A 25875-nucleotide genomic window follows, 5' to 3' on the forward strand; every position below is an offset into this window, starting at 1 on the left:
GCTAATTGGATGCTGGTGATGATTAGGTTGCCATGATGGTATGAGGGCCAGGTTGAGAATTTAGCCAAGACATCAGGGTTAACACCCCTACTCTTACGATAAGTGTCAAGGAATCTTTAGTGACCACAGAGAGTCAGGACACTTAACGTCGGATCCGAAAGACGGCACCCTACACTGGGAAATGGGTCCACAATCCCTGCCCTGGGGTATTGGGATATACAAAAAATACACCAGAGGAAAGAGTGCCTCCTATTGGCCCTCCAACCACACTTTCCGCAGCATCTGGTGTGCCATCCAGGGACCAACCAGGACCAACCCTGCTTAGTTTCAGAAGCAAGCCAACAGTGGGATGCAGGGCGGAATGCTGCTGACAAATCTATGGATGGAGGACAGGGAGAGTTAACCATTAAACTTCACACACTAATACAACTGCTCCTCCTAGTCCAGCGGCTGTACCCTTTTCATATTGAATCCAGGTATAGTATAATATCGAGGCAGTGCTATGTTACGTATACTGTAATATGGATAACTGTTGGCTGTCATTTGGCAGCAACAGATGGGGAGAGTAACAGTGTGCTATATATAGGACAGTATTCTTATCCCTCAGTGTCCCAAGATTATAAGTAATGAAATGGAAATCAAAAGCTGTGAAGCAGCAGTCAGACATGTAAGAATCATCACAACTCTCTGCAGTGTCAACAACGTCATCTCAGTCATTTCATATTGCTAGTTGAATCTGAAGGAGAAAAATCATGGAATCAGAATTTCATATTAGCTTCCAGGACTCTAATCAGAAATCAATCAGCTGCACTGAACAAAAAGCCCAGATCATTGAGTAAAACTCAAGGTTACTTTCGTTACCCCGGTTCTCTAATATTATGAAGTGAAGGGCGGTGGGTGGAAAGTCACAAGCTCAATTGTAATAGTCGCTGACCATAGGCATAAAAGCAGGGTTGGGCAGCAAGGAAACCTTGGAAAAACCTGGGGCAAACCTTTGGCACAAATGGTGAACTGACAGTTCATGCAGCTCGCTCACTCACTTTGCGGTCCTACAAAAAGCATAAAACCTCAGATACAGAGCATTGGTAATGAATGATCTGTTTTTGGGCATGCAGTAGCCCCGAGACAAGCCCTGTGTATTTTTTTTCCAAAAGTCTCATGGAATGTAGGCCTATTTTGAACACCACACATTGGCTGCTACTGTAGGCTAAATGACAGAACAGCTATTTCCATATTAAAATGTTATTTTCTCCATTGTTTTTGATGGTAGGCCACAATGTTAGGCCTACATTACGATCAAATAGCCACAGTAGCGTACTTGGCCACTGTTAAAACTGTAACTTAAAGCGGGTACAGCCTCAGTGCTCACAGTAAACGTACCCAGGAAGTTGCATAGAATTTTCACAACGTTCAAGTTTGCGCTCAGCAAACCTGAAATTTGCTCAGTGCCCCACATTTTTTGAGGTAACATTGGCTGGCACTCTGTATAGTCTCAATGACTCCGAGAGGCAACCCTGTCATATCCAGATTTAACCTCTCACGGGCCAGGCCTAGAGGGTTATGGTGTCCAGGTGAGGGTGGAAAATATCAGTTTGCTTGGGTCAAAAGATCCCTGCGTAACGGGAGTTGCCAGGGCTTGTAGTACAGCAAGAGAATGATCTGCCTGGGAATCGAGGCATTCCCTCACTTTGAGTAGATTGGGGTGTATAAGGGTTAGAGGAGGAAAAGCGTAAAGCAGCACCCTCGGCCAAGAGTGTGCCAGCGCGTCCACACCCAATGGTGTGTCTTCTGCTAGTGCAAAGAACAGCGGGCAGTCCACGTTTTCATACAATGCGAAGAGACATTTATCCGGTAGCATCAAAGCAGATTGGTAGGCCAGCAGTAGGAACATAACATTACCAGAGAGGAAAGTGCCTGCCAGCGATGAGGCTCTGGGGTTGAGTTGGTTGGCCACTCTACCACTGGTGGCTTGCCGAGGCCCAGCTCTTCCATGTATTTGACATTCATGTTGGCAAAAAGTCTGTCCCAGTTACGTTTGGCTTCTGCCACGCAAGCTGGGAGGAGTTGCTTGCCTGGGACGGTGCGAGGGGAGTTTCCTCCTGTCCTACTAGTCCTTCTCTGCACTGCCACCCCCCCACGGGTTTGAGCCACTCAATGCTGAGTCTGGCCACTGCCTGTTTGCAGACATCGATCAGCAAATACTGTATCTGTCCTCCACCATCGATGCCCGGCTAAAGGTGGAAGAGGGCCTAGAGGTAAAGGCTTGCGCCTCCTCGTCCTCTTCTTCCACCGATGCCTGGAGGTGGTCAGTCCTGCCCTCGCCATTCTCCTCGTCGATGAAAGCTAATCCTTTAACAAGTACCCCTTGAGCCAGGCTAGCAGGCTAGCAGGCTCCATGGCTCCGAAAAACAGATAATCCAAGAACAAAGTGAAACGTAACTAGCGTTAGCCATGTGGGCTTATATCCTAGCTAGTTAGCCCAGTGCTAGTCGGAGTAAGCTAATCCTTTAACAATGTGAACGTAGCTTGCGTTTACCTTGTGGGCTAGTAGCCTAGCTAGTTAGCACAATGTAAGCCAAAGGTAGCTAGTGCTTTCTTATTCTTGTAACGAACAAAAGCGTGTCTCTCGACTGATAAGCAGTGAAGCTAGGATGGTCAGTCTAGTAGTGGGGAGAAATTTGTGCTTTTTGAGGTCGGTTCGGTTTCAGTTCAATTATAAAAAATGACGATTTCGGTTTTGATAAATGTTTTATTATGTGGGTTGAATGCTGTAACAACACAGAATAAAACAATGAATGAAAGACTGCCCATTACTGCTTATCACTTATTAACCATCATTCATTCACATTACTTTACTTACTATACGATATTTCATTTGTTGTGTATATTGCATTTTTTTTTTTTGATGACTTGATTATTATTACAACATACAGGAAGTCCTTCTGCTCACCCGACCTAGAATTCCTTACATTCAAATGCCGGCCATATTATCTCCCAAGAGAACTCTCGTCAGTTATCGCCACAGCTGTGTATATACCCCCTCAAGCAGACACCCCGACGGCCCTCAAGGAACTTCACTGGACTCTATGTAAACTGGAAACCATATATCCTGGGGCTGCATTAATTGTAGCTGGGGATTTTAACAAAGCAATTTGAAAACAAGGCTACCTAAATTCTATCACCATATTGATTGCAGCACTTGCGCGGGCAATACACTCAATCGCTGTTACTCTAACTTCCGCGATGCATACACGGCCCTCCCTCGCCCTCCCTTCGCCAAATCCGACCACGACTCCATCTTGCTCCTACCGTCTTATAGGCAGAAACTCAAACAGGATGTACCCGTGACTAGAACCATTCAACGCTGGTCTGACCAATCGGAATCCATGCTTCAAGATTGTTTTGATCACGTGAACTGGGAAATGTTCCGGGTAGTCTCAGGTAATAACATCGATCTATACGCTGACTCGGTGAGTGAGTTTATAAGGAAGTGCATTGGAGATGTTGTACCCACTGTGACTATTAAAACCTACCCTAACTAGAAACCGTGGATAGATGGTGGCATTCGCACAAAACTGAAAGCGCGAACCACCTCATTTAACCATGGAAAGAGGACTGGGAACATGGCCGAATATAAACAGTGTAGTTATTCCCTCCGCAAGACAATCAAACTAGCGAAATGTTGGTATAGGGACAAAGTGGAGTCGCAATTCAACGGCTCAGACACGAGACGTATGTGGCAGGGTCTACAGGAAATCACAGACTACAAAAAGAAAACCAGCCACGTTACGGACACCAACTTCTCGCTTCCAGACAAATGAATCACCTTCTTTGCCCTCTTTGAGGAAAATACAATGCCACCGTCGCGGCTGCACACTGCCCTATCCCATCTGGACATAAGGAATATGTAAGAATGCTGTTCATTGACTACAGTTCAGCATTCAACACCATAGTACCCTCCAAGCTCATGATTAAGCTGGAGGCCCTGGGTCTCAACCCCGCCCTGTGCAATTGGGTCCTGGACTTTCTGACGGGCCGCCCCCATGTGTTGAAGGTAGGAAACAACATCTCCACTTCGCTGACCCTCAACACTGGTGCCCCACAAGGATGCGTGCTCAGCCCCCTCCTGTACTCCCTGTTCACCCATGACTGCGTGGCCATGGACGCCTCCAACTCAATCATCAAGTTTGGCGACAACACAACAGTAGTGGGCTTGATTACCAACAACTACAGAGCCTACAGAGCCTACAGAGCCTACAGAGAAGAGGCTAGGGCACTCGGAGTGTGATATCAGGAAAACAACCTCTCACTCAACGTCAACAAAACAAAGGAGATGATTGTGGACTTCAGGAAACAGCAGAGGGAGCACCCCCCTATCCACATCAAAGGGACAGTAGTGGAGAAGGTGGAAAGTTTTAAGTTCCTCGGCGTACACATCACAGACTAACTGAAATGGTTCACCCACACACACACACAGGAGACTGAAGAAATTTGGCTTGTCACCTAAAACCCTGACAAACTTTTACAGATGCACAATCGAGAGCATCCTGTTGGGCTGTATCACCACCTGGTATGGCAACTGCACCGCACTCAACTGCAAGGCTCTCCAGAGGGTGGCGTAGTCTGCCCAATGCATCACCGGGGGCAATCTACCTGCCCGCAAAGACACCTACAGCACCTGATGTCACAGGAAGGCCCAAAAAATCATCAAGGACAACTACCATCCAAGCCACTGCCTGTTCACCCCGCTACCATCCAGAAGGCGAGGTCAGTACATGTGCATCAAAGCTGCGGCTGAGAGACTGAAAAACAGCTTCTATCTCAAGGCCATCAGACTGCTAAACAGCCATCACTAACTCAGAGAGGCTACTGCCTACATAGAGACTCATATCATTGGCCACTTTAATAAATCACTAGTCACTTTAAACAATGCCACTTTAATAATGTTTACATGTCTTACATTACTCATCTCATATGTACCTTATACCATCTATGCCACTCATCCATATATTTATATGGACATATTCTTATTCCTACCTTTAGATTTGTGTGTATTAGGTAGTTGTTGGGGATTTGCTAGATTACTTGTTAGATATTACTGCACTGTCGGAACTAGAAGCACAAGCATTTCGCTACACTCACATTAACATCTGCTAACCAATACAATTTGATTTGATTCCAAGTCATCAACTAATTTCTATAGAGCTGCAGCCTATGCTATCTGACAAAATCACTGTTTTAGTAGTTCTTCAAAGTAAATAAGGCATACTTTTATGACTGCTGTATACCAACTATCAATCACTTAGATCATGTATTTTCAGGTAGAAGCAACTGCTCTCTATCCCTCTCGATCGCACATTCTTCTGTCTCTTCTCTGTCTTCATGTCTGTTCCACTGTAACCAAACGTAGCAGGTGTAAAAGAAACACACAGACCGACCGAACAAGTAGGTGCGCAATGGATTATGGTCATTGTGGTTAATTACCATGTTGTCTGCACTAAACTATGCAGAATATTGGCCTGTTGAAAACTACAACTTCCTACTGCATCGCACAGTTCAGGCTTGATCTGATTCTGATCTCTAGAGAAACTGAGCAATGTGCGCATTGAGCAAAAAATAAACAAATAAATGGAAATCAAATAATTGAACAGACTTCGGTCAATTAGTTCTTAAAAAAAAAGAAAAATAACCTACATTTTGTTAATTGCTCAGCACTACGGTCTAGTCAACGTGGCACGGTAGTGGCTTGTGATAAATGAGAGAGCAAGCTTGTAATTCAACCCTTCCAGGTAGAAAAGCTAGTTGCTAGGGTAGCTAGCTTTGCGGCAGGCTAGCCAGGTTAACTAAGCCTTGCATCTAAGCTAGCCAAGTCTCAGTAGCCTCTGTGTGATGTTACTGAGACAAAGGGAAGAAAAAGCTGAAAAGCTAATTCTTATCCGAAGTGAAAACTTTCCTTTTGGTAAAGTCACCCAACACAAAAGACGAGATGAAAAATCTGCACTCGGAAGTGTAACCTCGCAGCACACCTGTGAACAGTTAACTTCTTATGGCTGCAGAGGCAGTATTGAGTAGCTTGGATGAAAGGTGCCCAGAGGTGCCCAGAGTAAACTGCCTGCTCCTCAGTCCCAGTTGCTAATATATGCATATTATTATTATATATTGGATAGAAAACACTCTGAAGTTTCTAAAACTGTTTGAATGATGTCTGTGAGTATAACAGAACTCATATGGCAGGCAAAAACCTGAGAAGAAATCCAAACAGGAAGTGGGAAATCTGAGGTTGGTCGATGTTCAACTCATCGCCTATCGAATACACAGTGGGATATGGATCAGTTTGCACTTCTTACGGCTTCCACTAGATGTCAACAGTCTGTAGAACCTTGTCTGATGCTGCTACTGTGAAGTGGGGCCGAAGGAGAGAGGAATGAGTCAGGTCTACCATGGCCTGACCATGCTCTGACCATGAGCGTTCACATGAGAGGGAAGGCAATGGAATTCTCCGGTTGGAATGTTATTGAAGATTTATGTTAAAAACATCCTAAAGATTGGTTCAATAAATCATTTGACATGTTTCTACTGACTGTTACAGAACTTTTTGACATTTTGTCTGCTTTTAGTGAACGCGCTTCCTGACTTTGGATTTGTTTACCAAACACGCTAACAAAAATAGCTATTTGGACATAAATGATGGACATTAACGAACAAAATGAACATTTCTTGTGGAAGTGGGAGTCCTGGGAGTGCATTCCGACAAAGATCAGCAAAGGTAAGTGAAGATTTATAATGCTATTTATGAGTTTTGTTGACTGCACAATTTGGCGGGTAACTGTATGGCTTCCTTTTGTGGCTGAACGCTGTTCTCAGATTTTTGAATATTGTGCTTTTGCCGTAAAGCTTTTTGAAATCTGACACAGCGGTTGCATTAAGAACAAGTGCATCTTTAATTCTATGTAAAACATGTATCTTTCATCAACGTTTATGATGAGTATTTATGTTATTTGACGTGGCTCTCTGCAATTTCTCCGGATATTTTGGAGGCATTTCTGAACATGGCGCCAATGTAAACTGAGGTTTTTGGATATAAATATGAACTTTATCGAACAAAACATATATGTATTGTGTAACATGAAGTCCTATGAGTGTCATCTGATGAAGATCATCAAAGGTTAGTGATTCATTTTATCTCTATTTCTGCTTTTTGTGACTCCTGTCTTTGGCTGGAAAAATGGCTGTGTTTTTCTGTGATTTTGCGGTGACCTAACATAATCGTTTGTGGTGCTTTCGCTGTAAAGCCTTTTTGAAATCGGACACTGTGGTGGGATTAACAAGAAGTGTATCTTTAAAATGGTGTGAAATACTTGTATGCTTGAGGAATTTTAATTATGAGATTTCTGTTGTTTGAATTTGGCGCCCTGCACTTTCACTGGCTGTTGTCATATTGATCCCGTTAACGGGATTGCAGCCATAAGAAGTTTTAAGCAGGAAAACAGGGATCAAGTCATGCTGAGGAGAGATTATATACTGTAGGTACTCTTTGTGAGGAACAAAGGTGAGAATGACCATAGGGCGGGCGAGTGGCTCTTTATCATGAGGGGAGTGGATCATCTAATTCGCCACGCATCCAGTCTGTCTCCGACAGACATGTTTAATTGGTTCATCAAGCTTCTGAGATTCAGATGTATCCCACATTTGAGATATTGAAATTAATAATTGAAAGAGAACCAGTTTGAACGCAGTAATATCCTAACATGCTTATAATGTCCTAACACAATTATTATCATGACACAATGGTCAATCTGTAAGCAACTGATCTAACATACAGATAATGAGTGTAACTGATAATTCAAAGAATGGTGTCAGCATTAAATGTCTGCTAGCAACATTCCAGCCTGGCCCAATCATGCCCATGTGCTTAGGATGTAATTTAGTGGGATTAGATGAAGTGGGTCAGTGGGGAAGCAGATGTTAGTAGTGAGTCAGTGGAGGGAGGTTGGCTGGGAGATTAGGAGAATGAATGACCACCCTAACGCTCTAGCCCATTCACTTAACTTAATTCCCCTACTCACTTGACACAGATACACTTCTCTATGGCTGCGTTTAGACAGGCAGACCAATTATGATATTTTTTAAACAAATACAGTACCAGTCAAAAGGTTGGACACACCTACTCATTCAAGGGTTTTTCTTAATTTTACTATTTTCTACATTGTAAAATAATATTGAAGACATCAAAACTATGCAAAGCTGGCATCAAGGCCAAGGGTGGATACTATAAAGAATCTAAAATCTAAAATCGATTTTGACTTGTTTCACACGTTTTTGGTTACTATATGATTCCATATGTGTTATTTCATAGTTTTGATGTATAAAATAGTAAAAATAAAGAAAAGCCCTCTTCAACCAATCGCTGTCCGCTCGCGCCTGCCCGTCTAGCATCACTACTCTGGACGGTTCTGACTTAGAATATGTGAACAACTACAAATACCTAGGTGTCTGGTTAGACTGTAAACCCTCCTTCCAGACTCACATTAAGCATCTCCGATCCAAAATTAAATCTAGAATCGGCTTCCTATTTCGCAACAAAGCATCCTTCACTCATGCTGCCAAACAAACATACCCTCGTAAAACTGACTATCCTACTGATCCTTGACTTTGGCGATGTCATTTACAAAATAGCCTCCAACACTCTACTCAACAAATTGGATGCAGTCTATCACAGTGCCATCCGTTTTGTCACCAAAGCCCCATATACTACCCACCACTGCGACCTCGATGGCTGGCCCTCGCTTCACATTTGTCGCCAAACCCACTGCCACCAGGTCATCTATAAGTCTTTGCTAGGTAAAGCTCCGCCTTATCTCAACTCACTGGTCACCATAACAGCACCCACGCATAGCACACGCTCTAGCAGGTATATTTCAGTGGTCATCCCCAAAGCCAACTCCTACTTTGGCCGCCTTTCCTTCCAGTTCTCTTCTGCCAATGACTGGAACGAATTGCAAAAATCACTGAAGCTGGAGTCTTATATTTCCCTCACTAACTTTAAGCATCAGCTGTCAGAGCAGCTTACCGATCATTGCACCTGTACACAGCCCACCCAACTACCTCATCCCCATATTGTTATTCATTTTTTTGCTCCTTTGCTCCCCAGTATCTCTTCTTGCACATTCATCTTCTGCACATCTATCACTCCAGTGTTTAATTGCTAAATTGTAATTATTTCGCCACTATGGCCTATTTATTGCCTTACCTCCCTGATCTTACTACATTTGCCCACACTGTATATAGATTTTTATATTGTGTTATTGACTGTACGTTTGTTAATCCCATGTGTAACTCTGTGTTGTTTGTGTCGCACTGCTTCGCTTTTCTTGGCCACGTCGCAATTGTAAATGATAACTTGTTCTCAACTGGCCTACCTGGTAAAATAAAGGTGAAAAAATAAAAATAAAAATGAGTGTGTCCAAACTTTTGACTGGTACTGTATGTCTTTCGACCAATCAGATCAGCTCTTGAACACTTGTTTTGGTACTGCCCATATGTAGCTTGTTTTGGTCGCAGGTACAGGAATGGCTAAAGATTTACAACATTTATCTGGAGCTAACTCTGCAAATAGCACTGCTGGGTGATTTGAAAAGTTATAGTCAATTGATCAATAATATAATTATACTCTTAGCAAAACATTTGATCTTTAATTTACAATCTGTAGAAACTATGAGAATAGAAAGGTTCAGGACTTTGGTGAAACATCACAGCACAGTTGAAAAAAATATGGCTAATAGAAATGTAAACTGGATGGTGTTCAGACATAGATGGGAGGGGTGAGGGGAGCTGAAAGACGGGACTAGAAATAACAAAAAAACAAGATAACTAATGTAAAATATATGTGTCCATAAAATGTACAGTTGAAGTCAGAAGTTTACATACACCTTAGCCAAATACATTTAAACTCAGTTTTTCCCTGTGTTAGGTCAGTTAGGATCACCAGTTTATTTTAAGAATGTGAAATGTCAGAATAATAGTAGAGAGAATGATTTATTTCAGCTTTTATTTCTTTCATCACATTCCCAGTGGGTCAGAAGTTTACATACACTCAATTAGTATTTGGTAGCATTGCCTTTCAATTGTTTAACTTTGGTCAAACGTGTCGGGTAGCCTTCCACAAGCTTCCCACAATAAGTTGGGTGAATTTTGGCCCATTCCTCCTGACAGAGCTGGTGTAACTGAGTCCGGTTTGTAGGCCTCCTTGCTCACACTCGCTTTTTCCCTTCTGCCCACAAATGTTCTATAGGATTGAGGTCAGGGCTTTGTGATGGCCACTCTAACACCTTAACTTTGTTGTCCTTAAGCCATTTTGCCACTACTTTGGAAATATGCTTGGGGTCATTGTCCATTTGGAAGACCCATTTGCGACCAAGCTTTAACTTCCTGACTGATGTCTTCAGATGTTGCTTCAATATATCCACACAATTTTCCTTCCTCATGATGCCATCTATTTTGTGAAGTGCACCAGTCCCTCCTGCAGCAAAGCACCCCCACACCATGATGCTGCCACCCCCGTGCTTCACGGTTGGGATGGTGTTCTTCAGCTTGCAAGCATCCCCGTTTATCCTCCAAACATAACGATGGTCATTATGGCCAAACAGTTCTATTTTTGTTTCATCAGACCAGAGGACATTCCTCCAAAAAGTATGATCTTCGCCCCGAGTGGCTTCTTCCTTGCTGAGCGGCCTTTCAGGTTATGTCGATATAGGACTCGTTTTACTGTGGATATAGATACTTTTGTACCCGTTTCCTCCAGCATCTTCACAAGGTCCTTTGCTGTTGTTCTGGGATTGATTTTGCACTTTTGTTTGCACCAAAGTACGTTCATCTCGAGGAGACAGAACGAATCTCCTTCCTGAGCGGTGTGACGGCTGCGTGGTCCCATGGTGTTTATACCTGTGTACTATTGCTTCTACAGATGAACATGGTACCTTCAGGCATTTGGAAATTGCTCCCAAGAATTAACCACAATTGTGGAGGTCTACAATATTCTTTCTGAGGTCTTGGCTGATTTCTTTTGATTTTCCCATGATGTCAAGCAAAGAGCACTGGGTTTGAAGGTAGGCCTTGAAATTCATCCATAGGTACACCTCCAATTGACTCAAATTATGTCAATTAGCCTATCAGAAGCTTCTAAAGCCATGACATCATTTTCTGGAATTTTCCGAGCTATTTAAAGACACAGTAAACTTAGTGTATGTAAACTTTTGACCCACTGGAATTGTGATACAGTGAATTATAAGTGAATTAATCTGTCTGTAAACAATTGTTGGAAAAATGATGCACAAGGTAGATGTCCTAACCGACTTGCCAAAACTATAGTTTGTTAACAAGAAATTTGTGGAGTGGTTGAAAAACTAGTTTTAATGACTCCAACCTAAGTGTATGTAAACTTCCGACTTCAACTGTAGTTTTATGAACTGACAGTGGCTTTGTTCAGTGCTGTATGTGATATGGAACGACTGATTTGTGTTCTCAGCCTGCTTATCTTGCTTGTCTGTAAAGATGATAGAATGCCTATGTCACGGCCGTCAAAAGGAGGAGACCAAGGCGCAGTGTGGTAAGCGTACATTCTTCTTTATTTAAAGAACGAACACTGAACAAAACGAACAAAATAACAAAACGAACCGTGAAGCTAATATGGATAGTGCAGACAGGCAACTAAACATAACAAGAAATGTGTGGAGTGGTTGAAAACGAGTTTTAATGACTCCAACATAAGTGTATGTAAACTTCCGACTTCAACTGTATATAGTATGTATAAGCTGGAAGTAGAAACCTAAGTATTGTTGGCGTCGTATTGGATGGCCGCCGTTTTGCAAGCTCCAACCCAACTTTGCTATTTTGTGATTGTTTTGTTGTTTATTTTTACTCTATTTTCACGAAATGTTTCCGCTGTTATTTCTTACAACCGACAAGAACTCTTGAACATGAGATTGGCAGTTACTGACCCCAATTCCGGCTTCTACTTCAACTCATCTGCCCTGGGTTCTCTAAGTAATTCCAATCCAATTTTTGGGCTACCCAAGAGGGAACACCGGCGTTACAGAGGCAAGAGAGAGGGGGGGGGGATCCTTGTAGGATTAAGGTGAAGTGAAAACCGGCCACTTCTTCCCTCCCTTCTATTGGGTAATGTACAGTCACTTGATAATAAGATGAATGATTTCCGATCGCGGATTTACTACAAACGGGACTCTTAAAACTTCAATATTCTTTGCTTTTCAGAAACATGGCTCTCGGACAAGATACCCCCCACAGCTATCCAACTCAATGGATTCTTCATTCACCGTGTGGCCAGGGAAATCGACGGGGGGAGGGGTTTGCCTCTTCATCAACAACAACTGGTGTGCTAATTCCAGCGCAGTGGAAGTGTCGACCCACTGTTTACCCATCTTGGAATACCTGATGGTCAAATGCCGACCCTTCTGCCTCCTGAGAGAGTTTTCAGCTGTTATCGTGACTGCTGTATACATTCCACCTCAGGACAATAAAAATAACAAGCTGGGACTTAATGAACTGTACAAGGCTATAAACAAGCAGGATAACCTACACCAAGTGGCTGCCTTTCTGGTTGTCGGCGATTTTAATTTGGCATCACTACGAGACATCTCCAACACCACTAAGGGCGATAAAGTCCTGAACCACTGCTATTCTACCCACAAGCAAGCATACAACGCCCTCTCTCATCTGCCATTCGGCAAATCAGATCATGACTCCGTACTCTTGCTTCCTGTTTACAAGCAGAAGCAGAAACAGGAAGAACCCGCGATTCGCTCTGTTTATAAATGGTCATCAGAATCAGAGGTTATGCTACAGGACTGCGCTAATTGGATTATGTTTCGAGACTCCGCCGAAGACATGGACAAGTTAACCACCTCCATCACCGGCTACATTAGAAAATGCATTGGGGACATTGTACCCAGGGTGAGGGTTCACTGCTTTCTCAAGCAAAAGCCCTGGATTAACACTGAGGTTGGCAATAAACTAAAGAACAGGGCTACCGCACACAGAGCTGTAGTAGACAACCCTGAGGCTACGGCCGAGAACAGGAATAAGTACAAGAAGGCCCGCTATGACCTCCGCAGAGTCATCAAACGAGCAAAAGGACAATATAGGAAAAGGTGGAATCATATGACACAGGCTTCGACGCCCGCCACGTGGCAGGGGCTGCAGTCCATTGTGGATTACAAAATAAGACCAAACCATGATCTGCCCAATGATGCCTCTCTAACCCACCACCGGCCCAGGTGACAGGCCCAGGCCGATAGTGGTCAAGTTCCTGAGGTTCAAGGACAAGGTAGCTGTTCTGGAAAGCCAAGAACTTGAGACAAACGTATATCTTCCTCAACAAGGACTATCCTGAAGCTGTGCGCCAGAAGAGGAAAGAATTGATCCCAGCCATGAAAGCTGCCAGAGCACGTGGGGACTATGACAGGCTCATTGTCCACCCTCCCTCCCAAAAGCCTGGAAGGGATGAGAGAGCCAAGCCTATGGGTTCGTAGCTTCAACCCCGCAGAGCACACACTCACACACACACACCAACTGATTTCTGGACTGCTGAATGTTTTTTTTCTCTCTTGCTTTGTTTGTTATTTTCCATATTGTGTCTATCTCTGATAAGCTACCCAGGAAAGGGCTGAAAATAGCCCATATTAATATATGTAGCCTTAGAAATAAGGTTAATGAAATCAATAACTTGCTAACATGAGATAACATTCATAATTAGCCATTTCTGAGAATCACTTAGATAATTCATTTGATGATACATCAGTAGCAATACAAGGATATAACATCTATTAAAGAGACAGAAATGCTTATAGGGGAGGATTTGCTGTATATATTCAGAGCCAATCCCTGTAATGCTTAGAGAAGATCTTATGTCAACTGTTATTGAAGTGTTGTGGTTGCAGCTTCACTTGGTACATCTAAAGCCTTTTCTTTTGGGGTGTAGCTATAGCCCACCAACTGCTAACAGTCAGTATCTAAATAATATGTGTGAAATGCTTGATAGTGTATGTGATGTAAACAGAGGTCAACGTTCTTGGGGATCTGAATATTGACTGGTTTTCATCAAGCTGTCCGCTCAAGAGGAAGCTTCTTACTGTAACCAGTGCCTGTAATCTAGTTCAGGTTATTAATCAACCTACCAGGGTGTTTACAAACACTACAGGGACAAGATCATCCACATGTATTGATCACATTTTTACTAATGCTGTAGAACTTTGTTCTAAAGCTGTATCCGTACCCATTGGATGCAGTGATCACAATATAGTGGCTGTTACCAGGAAAGCCAAAGTTCCAACAGCTGGGCCTAAAATAATGTATAAGAGATCATACAAAAGATTTTGCTGTGACTCTTACGTGGATGATGTTTTGTTGATCTGATGTGATTAATGCGGAGCATCCAGACGCTGCACTTTATGAATTTATGAAATTGCTTCTTCCAATTATTGATAAACATGCACCTGTTAAGAAACTGACTGCTAGAACTGTTAAGGCTCCATGGATTGATGAGGAACTGAAAAACAGTGTGGTTGAAAGAGATGGGACAAAAGGTGTGGCAAATAAGTCTGGCTGCACATCTGACTGGCTTACTTACTGCAAATTGAGAAATTATGTGACTAAACTCAACAAAAGAAGAAAACACTGTATTATGAAGCCAAGATCAGTAATGTAAAGAATGATGGAAAAAAACTTTGGAGTACTTTAAATGAAATTATTGGCAGAAAGACAAATTCAACTCCATCTTTCATCAAATCAGATGGCTTATTCATCACAAAACCATTTGATGTTGCCAATTACTTAAATGATTATTTAATTGGCAAAGTGGGCAAACTTAGGCAGGAAATTCCAACAACAAAATGTGAGCAATTGTATTCATGCATAAAAAAACAAATAATGAAAGAAAAGCATTGCAAGCTTGAATTTTGTAAAGTTAGTGTGGGAGAGGTGGAAAAATTATTGTTATCGATCAATAATGAAAAACCTCTTGGCATTGACAACTTAGATGGAAAGCTACTGAGGATGGTAGCTGACTCTATGGCCACTCCTATCTGTCATATATTTAATCTGAGTCTAGAGGAAGGTGTTTGTCCTCAGGCCTGGAGTGAAGCCAAAGTAATTTCGCTACCCAAGAGTGGTAAAGCAGCCTTTACTGGTTCAAACAGCAGACCTATCAGCTTGCTGACAGCTCTTAGCAAACTGTTGAAAAAAATGGTGTTTGACCATGTGTTATGGCTTTTAAACCTCTGCCATATCATGGATTCAGAGCTATCTATATAATAGAACTTTTCTTTAATGGAAGCTTCTCTAATGTCAGGCATGTAAAGTGTGGTTTACTGCAGGGCAGCTCTCTAGGCCCTCTACTCTTTCTATTTTTACCAATGACCTGCCACTGGCATTAAACAAAGCATGTGTGTCCATGTACGCTGATGATTCAACCATATACACATCAGCAACCACAGCTAATGAAGTCACTGAAAACCTTAACAAAGAGTTGTATTCTGTTTCGGAATGGGTAGCCAGTAATAAACTGGTCCTGAACATCTCTAAAACTAAGAGCTTTATATTTGGTACAAATCCTTCCTTAAGTTCTTGACCTCAGCTGAATCTGGTAATGAATGGTGTGGCTGTTGAACAAGTTGAGGAGAAGAAATTACTTGGCGTTACCTTAGATTGTAAACTGTCATGGTCAAAACATATAGATTCAATCGTTGTAAAGACGGGGAAAGGTCTGTCCGTAATAAAGAGATGCTCTGCGTTTTTGACACCACACTCCAGAAATGAAGTTCTGCAGGCTCTAGTTTGTCTAATCTTGATTATTGTCCAGTCGTGTGGTCCAGTGCTGCAAGGAAAGACCTAGTTAAGTTGCAGCTGGCCCAGAACAGAGCAGCACGTTTTGCTCTTCATTGTAATCAGAGGACTGATATAAATACTATGCATGCCAGTCTCTCTTGGCTAAGAGTTGAGGAGAGACTGACTGCATCACTTATTTTTATAAGAAACTTTAATGTGTTGAAAATCCCAAATCATTTGCAAAGTCAACGTACACACACCTCTGACACACACACTTATCCCACCAGACATGGCACCAGGGGTCTTTTCACAGTCCCCAAATCCAGGACAAATTCAAGAAAGCGTACAATATTATATAGAACCCTTATTCCATGGAACTTCTTTCCATCTCATATTGCTCAAATAAACAGCAAACCTGGTTTCAAAAAATAGATAAAGCAACACCTCACGGCACAACGCCACTCCTCTATTTGACCTAGATACTGTGTGTATGCTTTGATATGTAGGCTACGTGTGCCTTTAATTTTTTTATGTAGTTCTGTCCTTGAGCTGTTCTTGTCCATTAATGTTCTGTATTATGTCATTCTGTATTATGTTTCATGTTTTGTGTGGATCCCAGGAAGAGTAGTTGCTGCTTTTGCAACAGCTAATTGGGATCCTAATAAAATACTAAATACCAAATACCAGACAAACTCAATGCATTTTATGCATGCTTTGACGACAACAACAACATCGAGCCAGGTGTGAGGGCCGTCACCGAACCAGAGGATTAGGCGATCTTGCTCTTCGAGGTTAACGTGAGAAGGGTCTTTAATCAGGTCAACACCCGCAAGGCCGCGGGCCCCAACGGTATTCCAGGGCACATATTCAGAGAATGAGCAGAACAGCTGGCAGGCATATTCACAGTAATTTTCAACCTCTCCTCTACCCATTCTGTAATCCCCACGTTTTGAGATGACCACAATCATTCCTGTTCCTAAGAACTCTAAGGCTTCATGCCACAATGACTACCGCCCTGTAGCACTCACTTCTATAATCACAAAGTGCTTTGAGAGGCTACAGTAGTTATGGCACACATTAACTCCTCCATTCCAGCCACCCTAGACCCACTCCAATTTGCATACCGCCCCAACAGATCCATAGACGATTCAATCTTAACTGCTCTCAACACTGCCCTCTCCCACCTAGATAAGAGGAATACCTATGTGAGAATGCTGTTAATTGACTACAGCCCAGCGTTCATCACCATTGTCCCCTCCAGGCTCAGCACCAAGCTTAGGACTCTGGGTCTGAACATCTCCCTCTGCAGCTGGATCCTGGACTTCCTGACGGGGCGACCCCAGGTGGTGAGGGTAGGCAACATCACCTCCGCCACGCTAACCCTTAACACAAGGGCCTACAAGGGTGTGTGCCTAGTCCCCTCCTGTACTGCCTGTTCACCCAGGACTGTGTGGCCACGCACGACTCCAACATCATTATCAACTTCGCTGACGACACGACGATGGTAGGCCTGATCACCGGCGACGATGAGTCAGCCTACAGGGAGGAGGTCAGTGACCTGATAGTGTGATGACGGAGCAACAATCTCTCCCTCAACGTCAACAAGACCAAGGAGCTGATCGTGGACTATAGGAAACGGGGTGGGGGGGGGCTCATCCACATCGACGTGGGTGGCAGTGGAGCAGGTAGACAGCTTCAAGTTTCTCTGTGTCCAAATCACTAAAGACTTCAAATTGTCCAAACACACAGACACGGTTGTGAAGAAGGCATGACAGTGCCTCTTCCCCCTCAGGAGGTTGAAAAAGTTTGGCATGGGCCCGTGGCTGGCTGCATCACTGCTTGGTATGGCAATACCACCACCCTCAATCGCATGGACCTACAGGTGGTTGTGCGGACAGCCAAGTACATCACTGGGACCAACCTTCCTGCCATCAAGGACCTCTATATCAGGCGGTGTGAAAAAAAGGCCCGTAAAATCGTCAGACTCCAACCACCCAAGCCATAGACTATTTTCTCTGCTGCCGCACGGCAAGAGGTACCGGTGCATCAAGTCTGACACCAACAGGATCTTCAACAGCTTCTATCCCCAAGCAATATGACTGATAAATAGCTAACAAAATAGCTACATGGACTATCTGAGTTTACCTTGTATCTTTATTGACCTTTTATTTCAATATTTGCACTGTCTCTATGCACACACACACACACACACACACACACACACACACACACACACACACACACACACACACACACACACACACACACACACACACACACACACACACACACACACACACACACACACACACACACACACTGTCACTCCAACACACACACAAACACTCACTCCATCATTTGCTCACTCACACATAATATGCAGATACATTTATACTGACTCTACACACCCGCACACCCACTCACATACAACTGCTACTCTGTTTATCTTATATCCTGTTGCCAAGTCCTCTTATCCCTATACTGTACATATCCACCTCCATCACTCCAGTATTCCTGCACCAGCTCTCAACCAGCTTCATGAGGAAGTCACCAGGAATGCATTTCAAATAACAGGTTAAAAGTCCTTCTGAATGCGTTTCAGCCAATCAGTTGTGTTGTGACAAGGTAGGGGTGGTATACACTATCATCAGAAGATAGCCCTAAAAGACCAAGTCCATATCATGGCAAGAACAGCTCAAATAAGCAAAGAGAAACGACAATCCATCATTACTTTAAGACATGAAGGTCAGCCAATCTGGAAATTTTCTAAAACGTTGGAAGTTTCTTCAAGTGTTGTCGCAAAAACCATCAAGCGCTATGATGAAACTGGCTCTCACGATGACCACCACAGGAAAGGAAGACCCAGAGTTACCTCTGCTGCAGAGGATATGTTCATTAGAGTTACCATCCTCAGAAATTGCAGCCCAAATAAATGCTTCACAGAGTTCAAGTAACAGACACATCTCAACATCAACTGTTCAGAGGAGACTGCATGAATCAGGCCTTCATGGTCGAATTGCTGCAAAGAAACTACTACTAAAGGACACCAATAAGAAGAATAGACTTGCTTGGGCCAAGAAACACGAACAATGGACATTAGACCAGTGTAAATCTGTCCTTTGGTCTGATGAGTCTAAATTTGCGATTTTTGTTTAGGTGAGAGTAGGTTAACATGTGTGGTTCTCACAGTGAGGCATGGAGGAGCAGGTGTGATGGTGTGGGGGTGCTTTGCTGGTAACACTGTCAGTGATTTATTTAGAATTCAAGGCACACTTAACCAGCATGGCTACCACAGTATTCTGCAGTGATACGCCATCCCATCTGGTTTCCGCTTGGTGGGACTATCATTTGTTTTTCAAAAGGACAATGACCCAACACACCTCCAGGTGTTTGGAAATGATTCAGACAATTACATTGATAGAAACCACAATCTATCTTCAATATTAAAGCTGATCTACCCTCTAAAAAAACAAAAACAATAAACAAATCAGATCAGCTCCTATGCCAATAATTGGGCAAAAGATCAGAATTGGGCTATCTGTGTAAACGCAGCCTAAATGGTGTGTTTGTTTATCGTTGTGCAATGCTTCAATCATTTCTCAGGTATGGTGTGTAATCAATTGTGTTCACAATCACAGAACAGGGAAGCTACTATTTGTTGCATCTTGCAACAAATATCCGATAGCTTTAGTAATGACAGGTAAAAACAGCTAGCTAGGGTTCGGAGAGGTATATCAAAGAAATATATTACCAGGTCAAATAATAGGCTTATTTTTCCCTCATCTATGGCAGAAGCAGGTGTGACTCACATTGTAGAGCACGGTGGTCCAGCCCTCCATGGTGATGCACTGGAAGACGGTGAGCACAGCAAACAAGATGTTATCAAACTGGGTGATGCCATCGTTGGGGCCGATCCAGGTTTCACTGCAGGCGTACTTGTCAGGGCACTTCCTCACCCCACACGGGAACTCTGACTCAGACTTGTCCACCGTCTCATTCTCTGACAGAGGGACAAGAGAGAATAAAGTTCTTCAACTTGTTCTTATTATCCAGAGTCAGAGTCCACTAAAGGATGTGTAGGCTAGGCTAAAGATTTAAAAAACGATGCAATACTGAAATCAATCTAACTAAACATGTTTTTCCCATGAGAGATACGATGACTTCAGAGAAATGTCTCAATTCTGAGAAATGACTTGCATCTACTGGAGATACATGAATAAGTAGCACAATATGATGATTATAATGTAATGCAGGACTCGATCAATGAAGTGAGCAGCAGCAGCTCTCTGTGTGAAAGTCCTTTCCTGAACCCTTGTGAAAGATGACACTAATAATATGCTATTTGATTTGTGCAATGTGTGATTATAATAAATAATCTCTCTAAAGCCAATAGGGGGTAAATAAGGTTAACTCAAACAGTGTGGTCCCCACATAACCTTTATGATGACATCATCTTAAAAATTACAGTATGTTGTTTGATACAATTGGGTACTGTATTAAATCTGATATATTTTAAATGTAGTAAAGGAATGCTAGAATATATGATATATAACTCTTTACTGTATTAAACCACTGAGACAGCCTGTAGGGTGTTCACCCATAAAATTATTAATTCCTTCAAGGTTTATACAAATATTTATACAAATATGTAGCATGTTTATGTAGCATGTGAATGGAAGGTCATCACAGACATGATCAAATAAGTCGTCACTGTTCAATAAAACCTTGTGGTGCTGCTCCGCGGCAGAACAGCGCTAACTTCCAACATCAACTAACAAGCTAACTAGTGGCTGCAGTTTCGTGAGTGAAACATGGGCTTTTTCTAAATTAAATTCGCTCAATATATAACTAAATAGAGACTAAATATATATATCGCCAATATAGGCAATAAAAAAGGCAATAAAAGTCAAGGATCTGGAGATGAAAATGACAAAGGTATCAAGTTGATTTTGATTGGTCCAACCAGCGGAAACACCTCCAAATTGTACAACATCACAACATTAAATATGGAAGCGGCGCAGTCTAAACGAGCAATGGTCACAGCAAATGAACGCTCTTATTTCATCAACACTGTCAAGTACTAGTCTATTAAGGTTCTAATATTGTAGAAAACAATCTAATGATGTATTCTATGTAATTTATAATGACATAGGGCAAAGACAACTACGTTTTGACATTCATTTCATAGCACCCTCTTGAATTGCCACATTTTCTTCCACATTGTACAGCAGTGAGTGAACACCCTACAGTCTGTCAATGGCAGACCAAGGAACATTTTTTATAACCAAGTCAAGCTGTGAGTGATATTGAACCCTCAACAAAAGATAAGCTGAAGGTAAGGATAACTTTTTTGAAAAGGAAAGATAATTTCATCATCATCACTTGCTGTGTAGGCGCAGTATAACCTTGCTGATAAATGATCGGCTTGAAGGATGTTTACGATAACTTACCCTAAATGTTTACATGTAACAGAGCTAAGGATCACAGCACGATACTAACGCATTGTTAAAAAAAATGGTATGTAGCTAGGTGTTCAATGCAAGCATAGGCTATAAGCAGAATACAGGTATAAATATCCTGAATACAACAGATTCAATCTCATAAAGGGACACCAACTGCTACAGAACCAAACTGAACTGATATGCAGAGCAGTGTGCGTCCTGGATGAATGTAGACTTGATGGCATCTCTCTAAGGCTTAGAGCTCAAAGTGCCCTTTCTCTGTCTGGGTGAGTCCCAAATGGTACTCTATAGCCCATATATTCCCTGGTCAAACGTAGTGCACTACAAAAGGAATACAGTGGTTATTTGGGATGCATATTCTGTCTTACCCAGGATATTTGGCATGGGCAGACAGGTGTTGTGGAGCTTTCCGCTGTAGAACTCCAGGCCGATGATGGCAAACATGAGAATGGCGAAGAAGAGCAGCAGGCCGATCTGGAGCAGCGGCACCATGGCTTTCATGATGGACTTCAGGACTATCTGCAGGCCTGGTCACACACAGAAAGATAGAGAAAGAGACAACTGTCATGTGTTATAAGTGCCAACAATGAGTAACAGCACAAAACATTTATAAATGGTAAGTGTGGGAACCACTTCAAGCAGATACTGTCAGCACTCTCACTTTGGCTAACACAACAGTCCCCCTAAGACATTGTTGCCTTTTGGGAGTGGGACACTACTGCATCTGCTAGTTGTCAGTCTGACTCATATGTGTTCTGCCAACAAAATAACTCATTAGGACTAACTTTACGGACTCCAAATTGAGGTTAGACAGGGGTCCAGAAAACACCAGTAGAACCAGTGCAGATACCTATATGTGTACTGTATAGGTCAGTGGAGGTTGGTGGGGAGAGCTATAGGAGGATGGGCTCATTGCTATGGCTGGAATGGAATATATGGAACGGTATCAAACACATCAAACAAATATGGAAACCACATGTTTGACTCAATCCATTTATTTCATTCCAGCCATTATAATGAGCCTGTCCTCCTATAGCTCTTTCCACCAGCCTCCACTGGTATAGATTTAGATAGGCAGAGCAGATCCATGGACACCCAGTACATCTGGTGGTGTAAGCTACTCACTGGGGATTCCAGAGACCAGTTTGAGGGGTCTGAGCACGCGTACGGCCCGCAGGGTCCGCAGGTCCACTGGGATGTTCATGTGAGCTCCCGCTGTGGCCAGAATCCTGCATACACCCACACAACACACACACAACACACACACAACACACGGATTATTATTAAATCATTTATACACCGTTAATATTCCATTAATATTTCAAAGAGGGGTCTGAATGTAATGTCAAACATGATCTGAATCAGGCATTGTGTGATACATTTCTTTGTGCAGGTCCAGGACCGGTCTTGACTGAACCTATACCACACTTGGGGGAGAGGGTAATGTATTGGCACTGGTGCCCCCAAATAAAGTACTTGTTGGCAGTGTATTCATCACATCAGCTTCCCAGGAAAACATGACACTTCTTCATTACACAGTCTGATTAGCTCTAATTAAACTATGTACCTACGCAATTAGAACCGTGTGTCCCCTTCAAGCTATTAGAACAAAATTGTCTCAAAACAACACGACACAGTCGATCAAGGCTGTTATCTTTCACAGCTTCAAACTGGTCTACACTTAAGACTATTCGTGGCTATTACTCATGGATAATACTAGAATCTTAGAAAATTCCTGATTTTAAACAATAAAATAGCATTGGTCAAGACTCAACACACATGATTGACAGATCAGTATTGCAGTGAAATGGTCCATTAATGTAATTCTGCTCCTACTCTGTTTAGCTAACATTCAGCAGCTATCCTAGCACTTCATCTCTGGGTCTTATCATCTGAGTCATCTGTCACATGTGTGCAGCTAACCACATTAGTTATGTTTTCCCATCAGACTGGAGTAAAATGAGACCAGCCATTATAGATGTGTCCCACTCAGAAGGTTCAGGAGGAGCGGGGAGGGGAAGGGGGTACTATTGTTCAAGCAATCTGGTTTCACTGGTTCTTGTTTGTGAAAGGCACACACGTGTGCATGCACGCAGACACAAATAATAGGGAGTGTGAGGGTCTACAACAGGCAGTGAATGCCTGAAAACAAGTCTTCTTTTTGGCTGCACTGCGTAGGAGGAAGGCACTGACAAATTCTATTAAGGAAATGAAGGCTGCAGCTCTATCAAGGCAATGCACATTCCGGCTAGTATGCTGTAAACTGTTAAATAGATACATATATTATTGAATCGTATTCTTGCTGTGGCTTACATACTAAAACACTGAATGAAAACAAGATCACTGAGTTTCAATACTTTAAGCAGTGGGCATAGAGTTTCAGCCCCCTGGATAAAATGGTGCAGTCCACAGACTGAGTAAGGACCCATCATCAGCAGGTACCTGGAGCACATGTGAAGCAGCTCATTATAAAATGCAAATGCTGTCCTTTCTCTGATGTGCCTCTTAATAGGAGGGTGCACATTGGAGATACAGCACAGCAGGTAGAAGAGAGATATGGAAGGGAGGCCTATGTGTTTACTGTGTACTCCCAAGCCTGGCCCCTGGTCCTTTTCTCCTCCATTACTCCTTCCCTCCTCTCCTTCACGTGTTAGTGGTACTAGGCTGCTGTGCACACTCGGGGGGGATTCAGATCACCCTCCCCCGTTTTCTCCTCACCCCTCTCTCTCTAAATACACTTCCAGCGCGGCTCACTTTACACCATAATGGAAGTGATAGACAACCCGTGGTCACGCCTCTCACTGTTTTCTCCCTCATTCATTTCTGCCTTTCACCTCTCTCTGTCCAGATCCGACAGGACGTCAGTGTTGTGTAGTCTGGGACCTCTCTGAACACAGCAAGTAGGACTTACTGGAGAGAGATGCTAAGGCTTAGTTCCAGGAACAAATTTCAAAGTAACAACCTGAGGTCTGAATTCAGAGATACAGAGATTAAATGATGTGCGGCTGCAGATGATGTCTTCAAACAACAAAGAACGGGGTACTTTTTCAAAATTAGCAAATTGTTATATCCCTGTTTTGTCATTTTCTGTTAACAGAGTGTTACACATAAATAATACAGAGTACATTGAATATGGCATAGATCCAATTATAGCCTGAAGATTAGTCACATCTGGGGTGTCAGGACACTGGGGTGTCAGCCATTTTAATTAAGACTGGAGAGAGATCTTAAAATAGCACGTCCATACAGAGACAGAAATTATATTATTCCATCTAGGATGAGCTGAGAACAGACAGAGCCTCCTCCCCTTCTCCAAATCATTACCAAGTCTGGGCTGCTCTTTAGTTGTTATGGAGACTGGGGGATCTAGGAGCTAAAAATGTAATCCCCATCTATTCTGCTGATGGACTTCCTGCTCAGGCAGACACCCTTGTGATTTGTGAGGAGCCAGCCAGGTGAGCTGTACTCTGGTTTGGTCTATATTAGTGGACAGAGAGAGTGGCCACTGGGCAGACACACGTAGGCTAGGTACATGAGCTTGATGAGACAGTTACAGTACATGTGTAGCCGTTAAGTCCCATTCAACAGAAGGCATAAATTAAGTACAAAGAGAACATTACATTAGGCTTTGGTAATATACCGTTTACACCGTATACCAGGGTATTTTGAAAAACTGACGGTATGATTTTCAATACCGTTTGCTAAGCAACCGTTTTTTGTTTGAACAGACGAAACCATTCTGTCAAAAGTTGCTAACTCACGTCTAAATTCTCAAACGAAATACATACTGCAATTCCAACCACAAAACCTCTGCTTTGATTTTAAGCCTAGCTAGCAGCTAAATGTTTGTTTTTCACTTTATTCTAATTCTAATGCTATTTTTGAGGCTACACATGTTGTCATGGAAAATATGAATGATGTTTCCAACAACCAATGAGCAACTCCACCATAAATCCAGCTGCATATGGAGATTGCTGAAATGCCAGTGGCGGAAAAAGTACCCAATTGTCATACTTGAGTAAAAGTAAAGATACCTTCGTAGAAAATGACTCAAGTAAAAGTAAAAGTCACCCAGAAAAATACTACTGGAGTAAAAGTATTTGGTTTTAAATATACTTAAGTATCAAAAGTAAATATAATTACAAAAATATACTTAAGTATCAAAAGTAAAAGTATAAATCATTTCAAATTGCTTATAATAAGAAAACCAAATGGCACAATTTTCTTGTTTTTTAATTTACGGATAGCTAGGGGCACACTACAACACACAGATATAATTTACAAATGAAGCATTTGTGATTAGTGAGTCCTCCAGATCAGAGACAGTAGGGATGACCAGGGATGTTCTCTTGATAAGTGAGTGAATTGGACTACTTTCCTGTCCTGCTAAGCATTGAAAATGTAACGAGTACTTTTGGGTGTCAGGGAAAATGTATAGAGTAATAAGTACATTATTTTCTTTAGGAATGCAGTGAAATAAAAGTAAAAGTAGTCAAAAATATAAATAGTAAAGTAAAGTACAAATACCTAAAAAAGAAAAAAATACTTAAGTAGTACTTTAAAGTGTTTTTAC

At 42.4% G+C, this 25875-nt stretch overlaps 1 protein-coding gene across 1 annotated transcript in view; it reads right to left on the reverse strand.

Annotated features, from left to right (window-relative positions):
- Nucleotides 1-25875, reverse strand: part of LOC120054257 (voltage-dependent R-type calcium channel subunit alpha-1E-like) — a 128213-nt gene that overhangs the window by 51020 nt on the left and 51318 nt on the right. Inside the window, 3 exon segments of the mRNA XM_039001681.1 lie at nt 19650-19820; nt 21657-21829; nt 22428-22531. Of these exon segments, the coding sequence (XP_038857609.1) occupies nt 19650-19820; nt 21657-21829; nt 22428-22531 (448 nt within the window).

This window comes from Salvelinus namaycush, chromosome 10 (genome assembly GCF_016432855.1).
Source record: "Salvelinus namaycush isolate Seneca chromosome 10, SaNama_1.0, whole genome shotgun sequence".
Classification (NCBI taxonomy): Eukaryota; Metazoa; Chordata; class Actinopteri; order Salmoniformes; family Salmonidae; genus Salvelinus; species Salvelinus namaycush.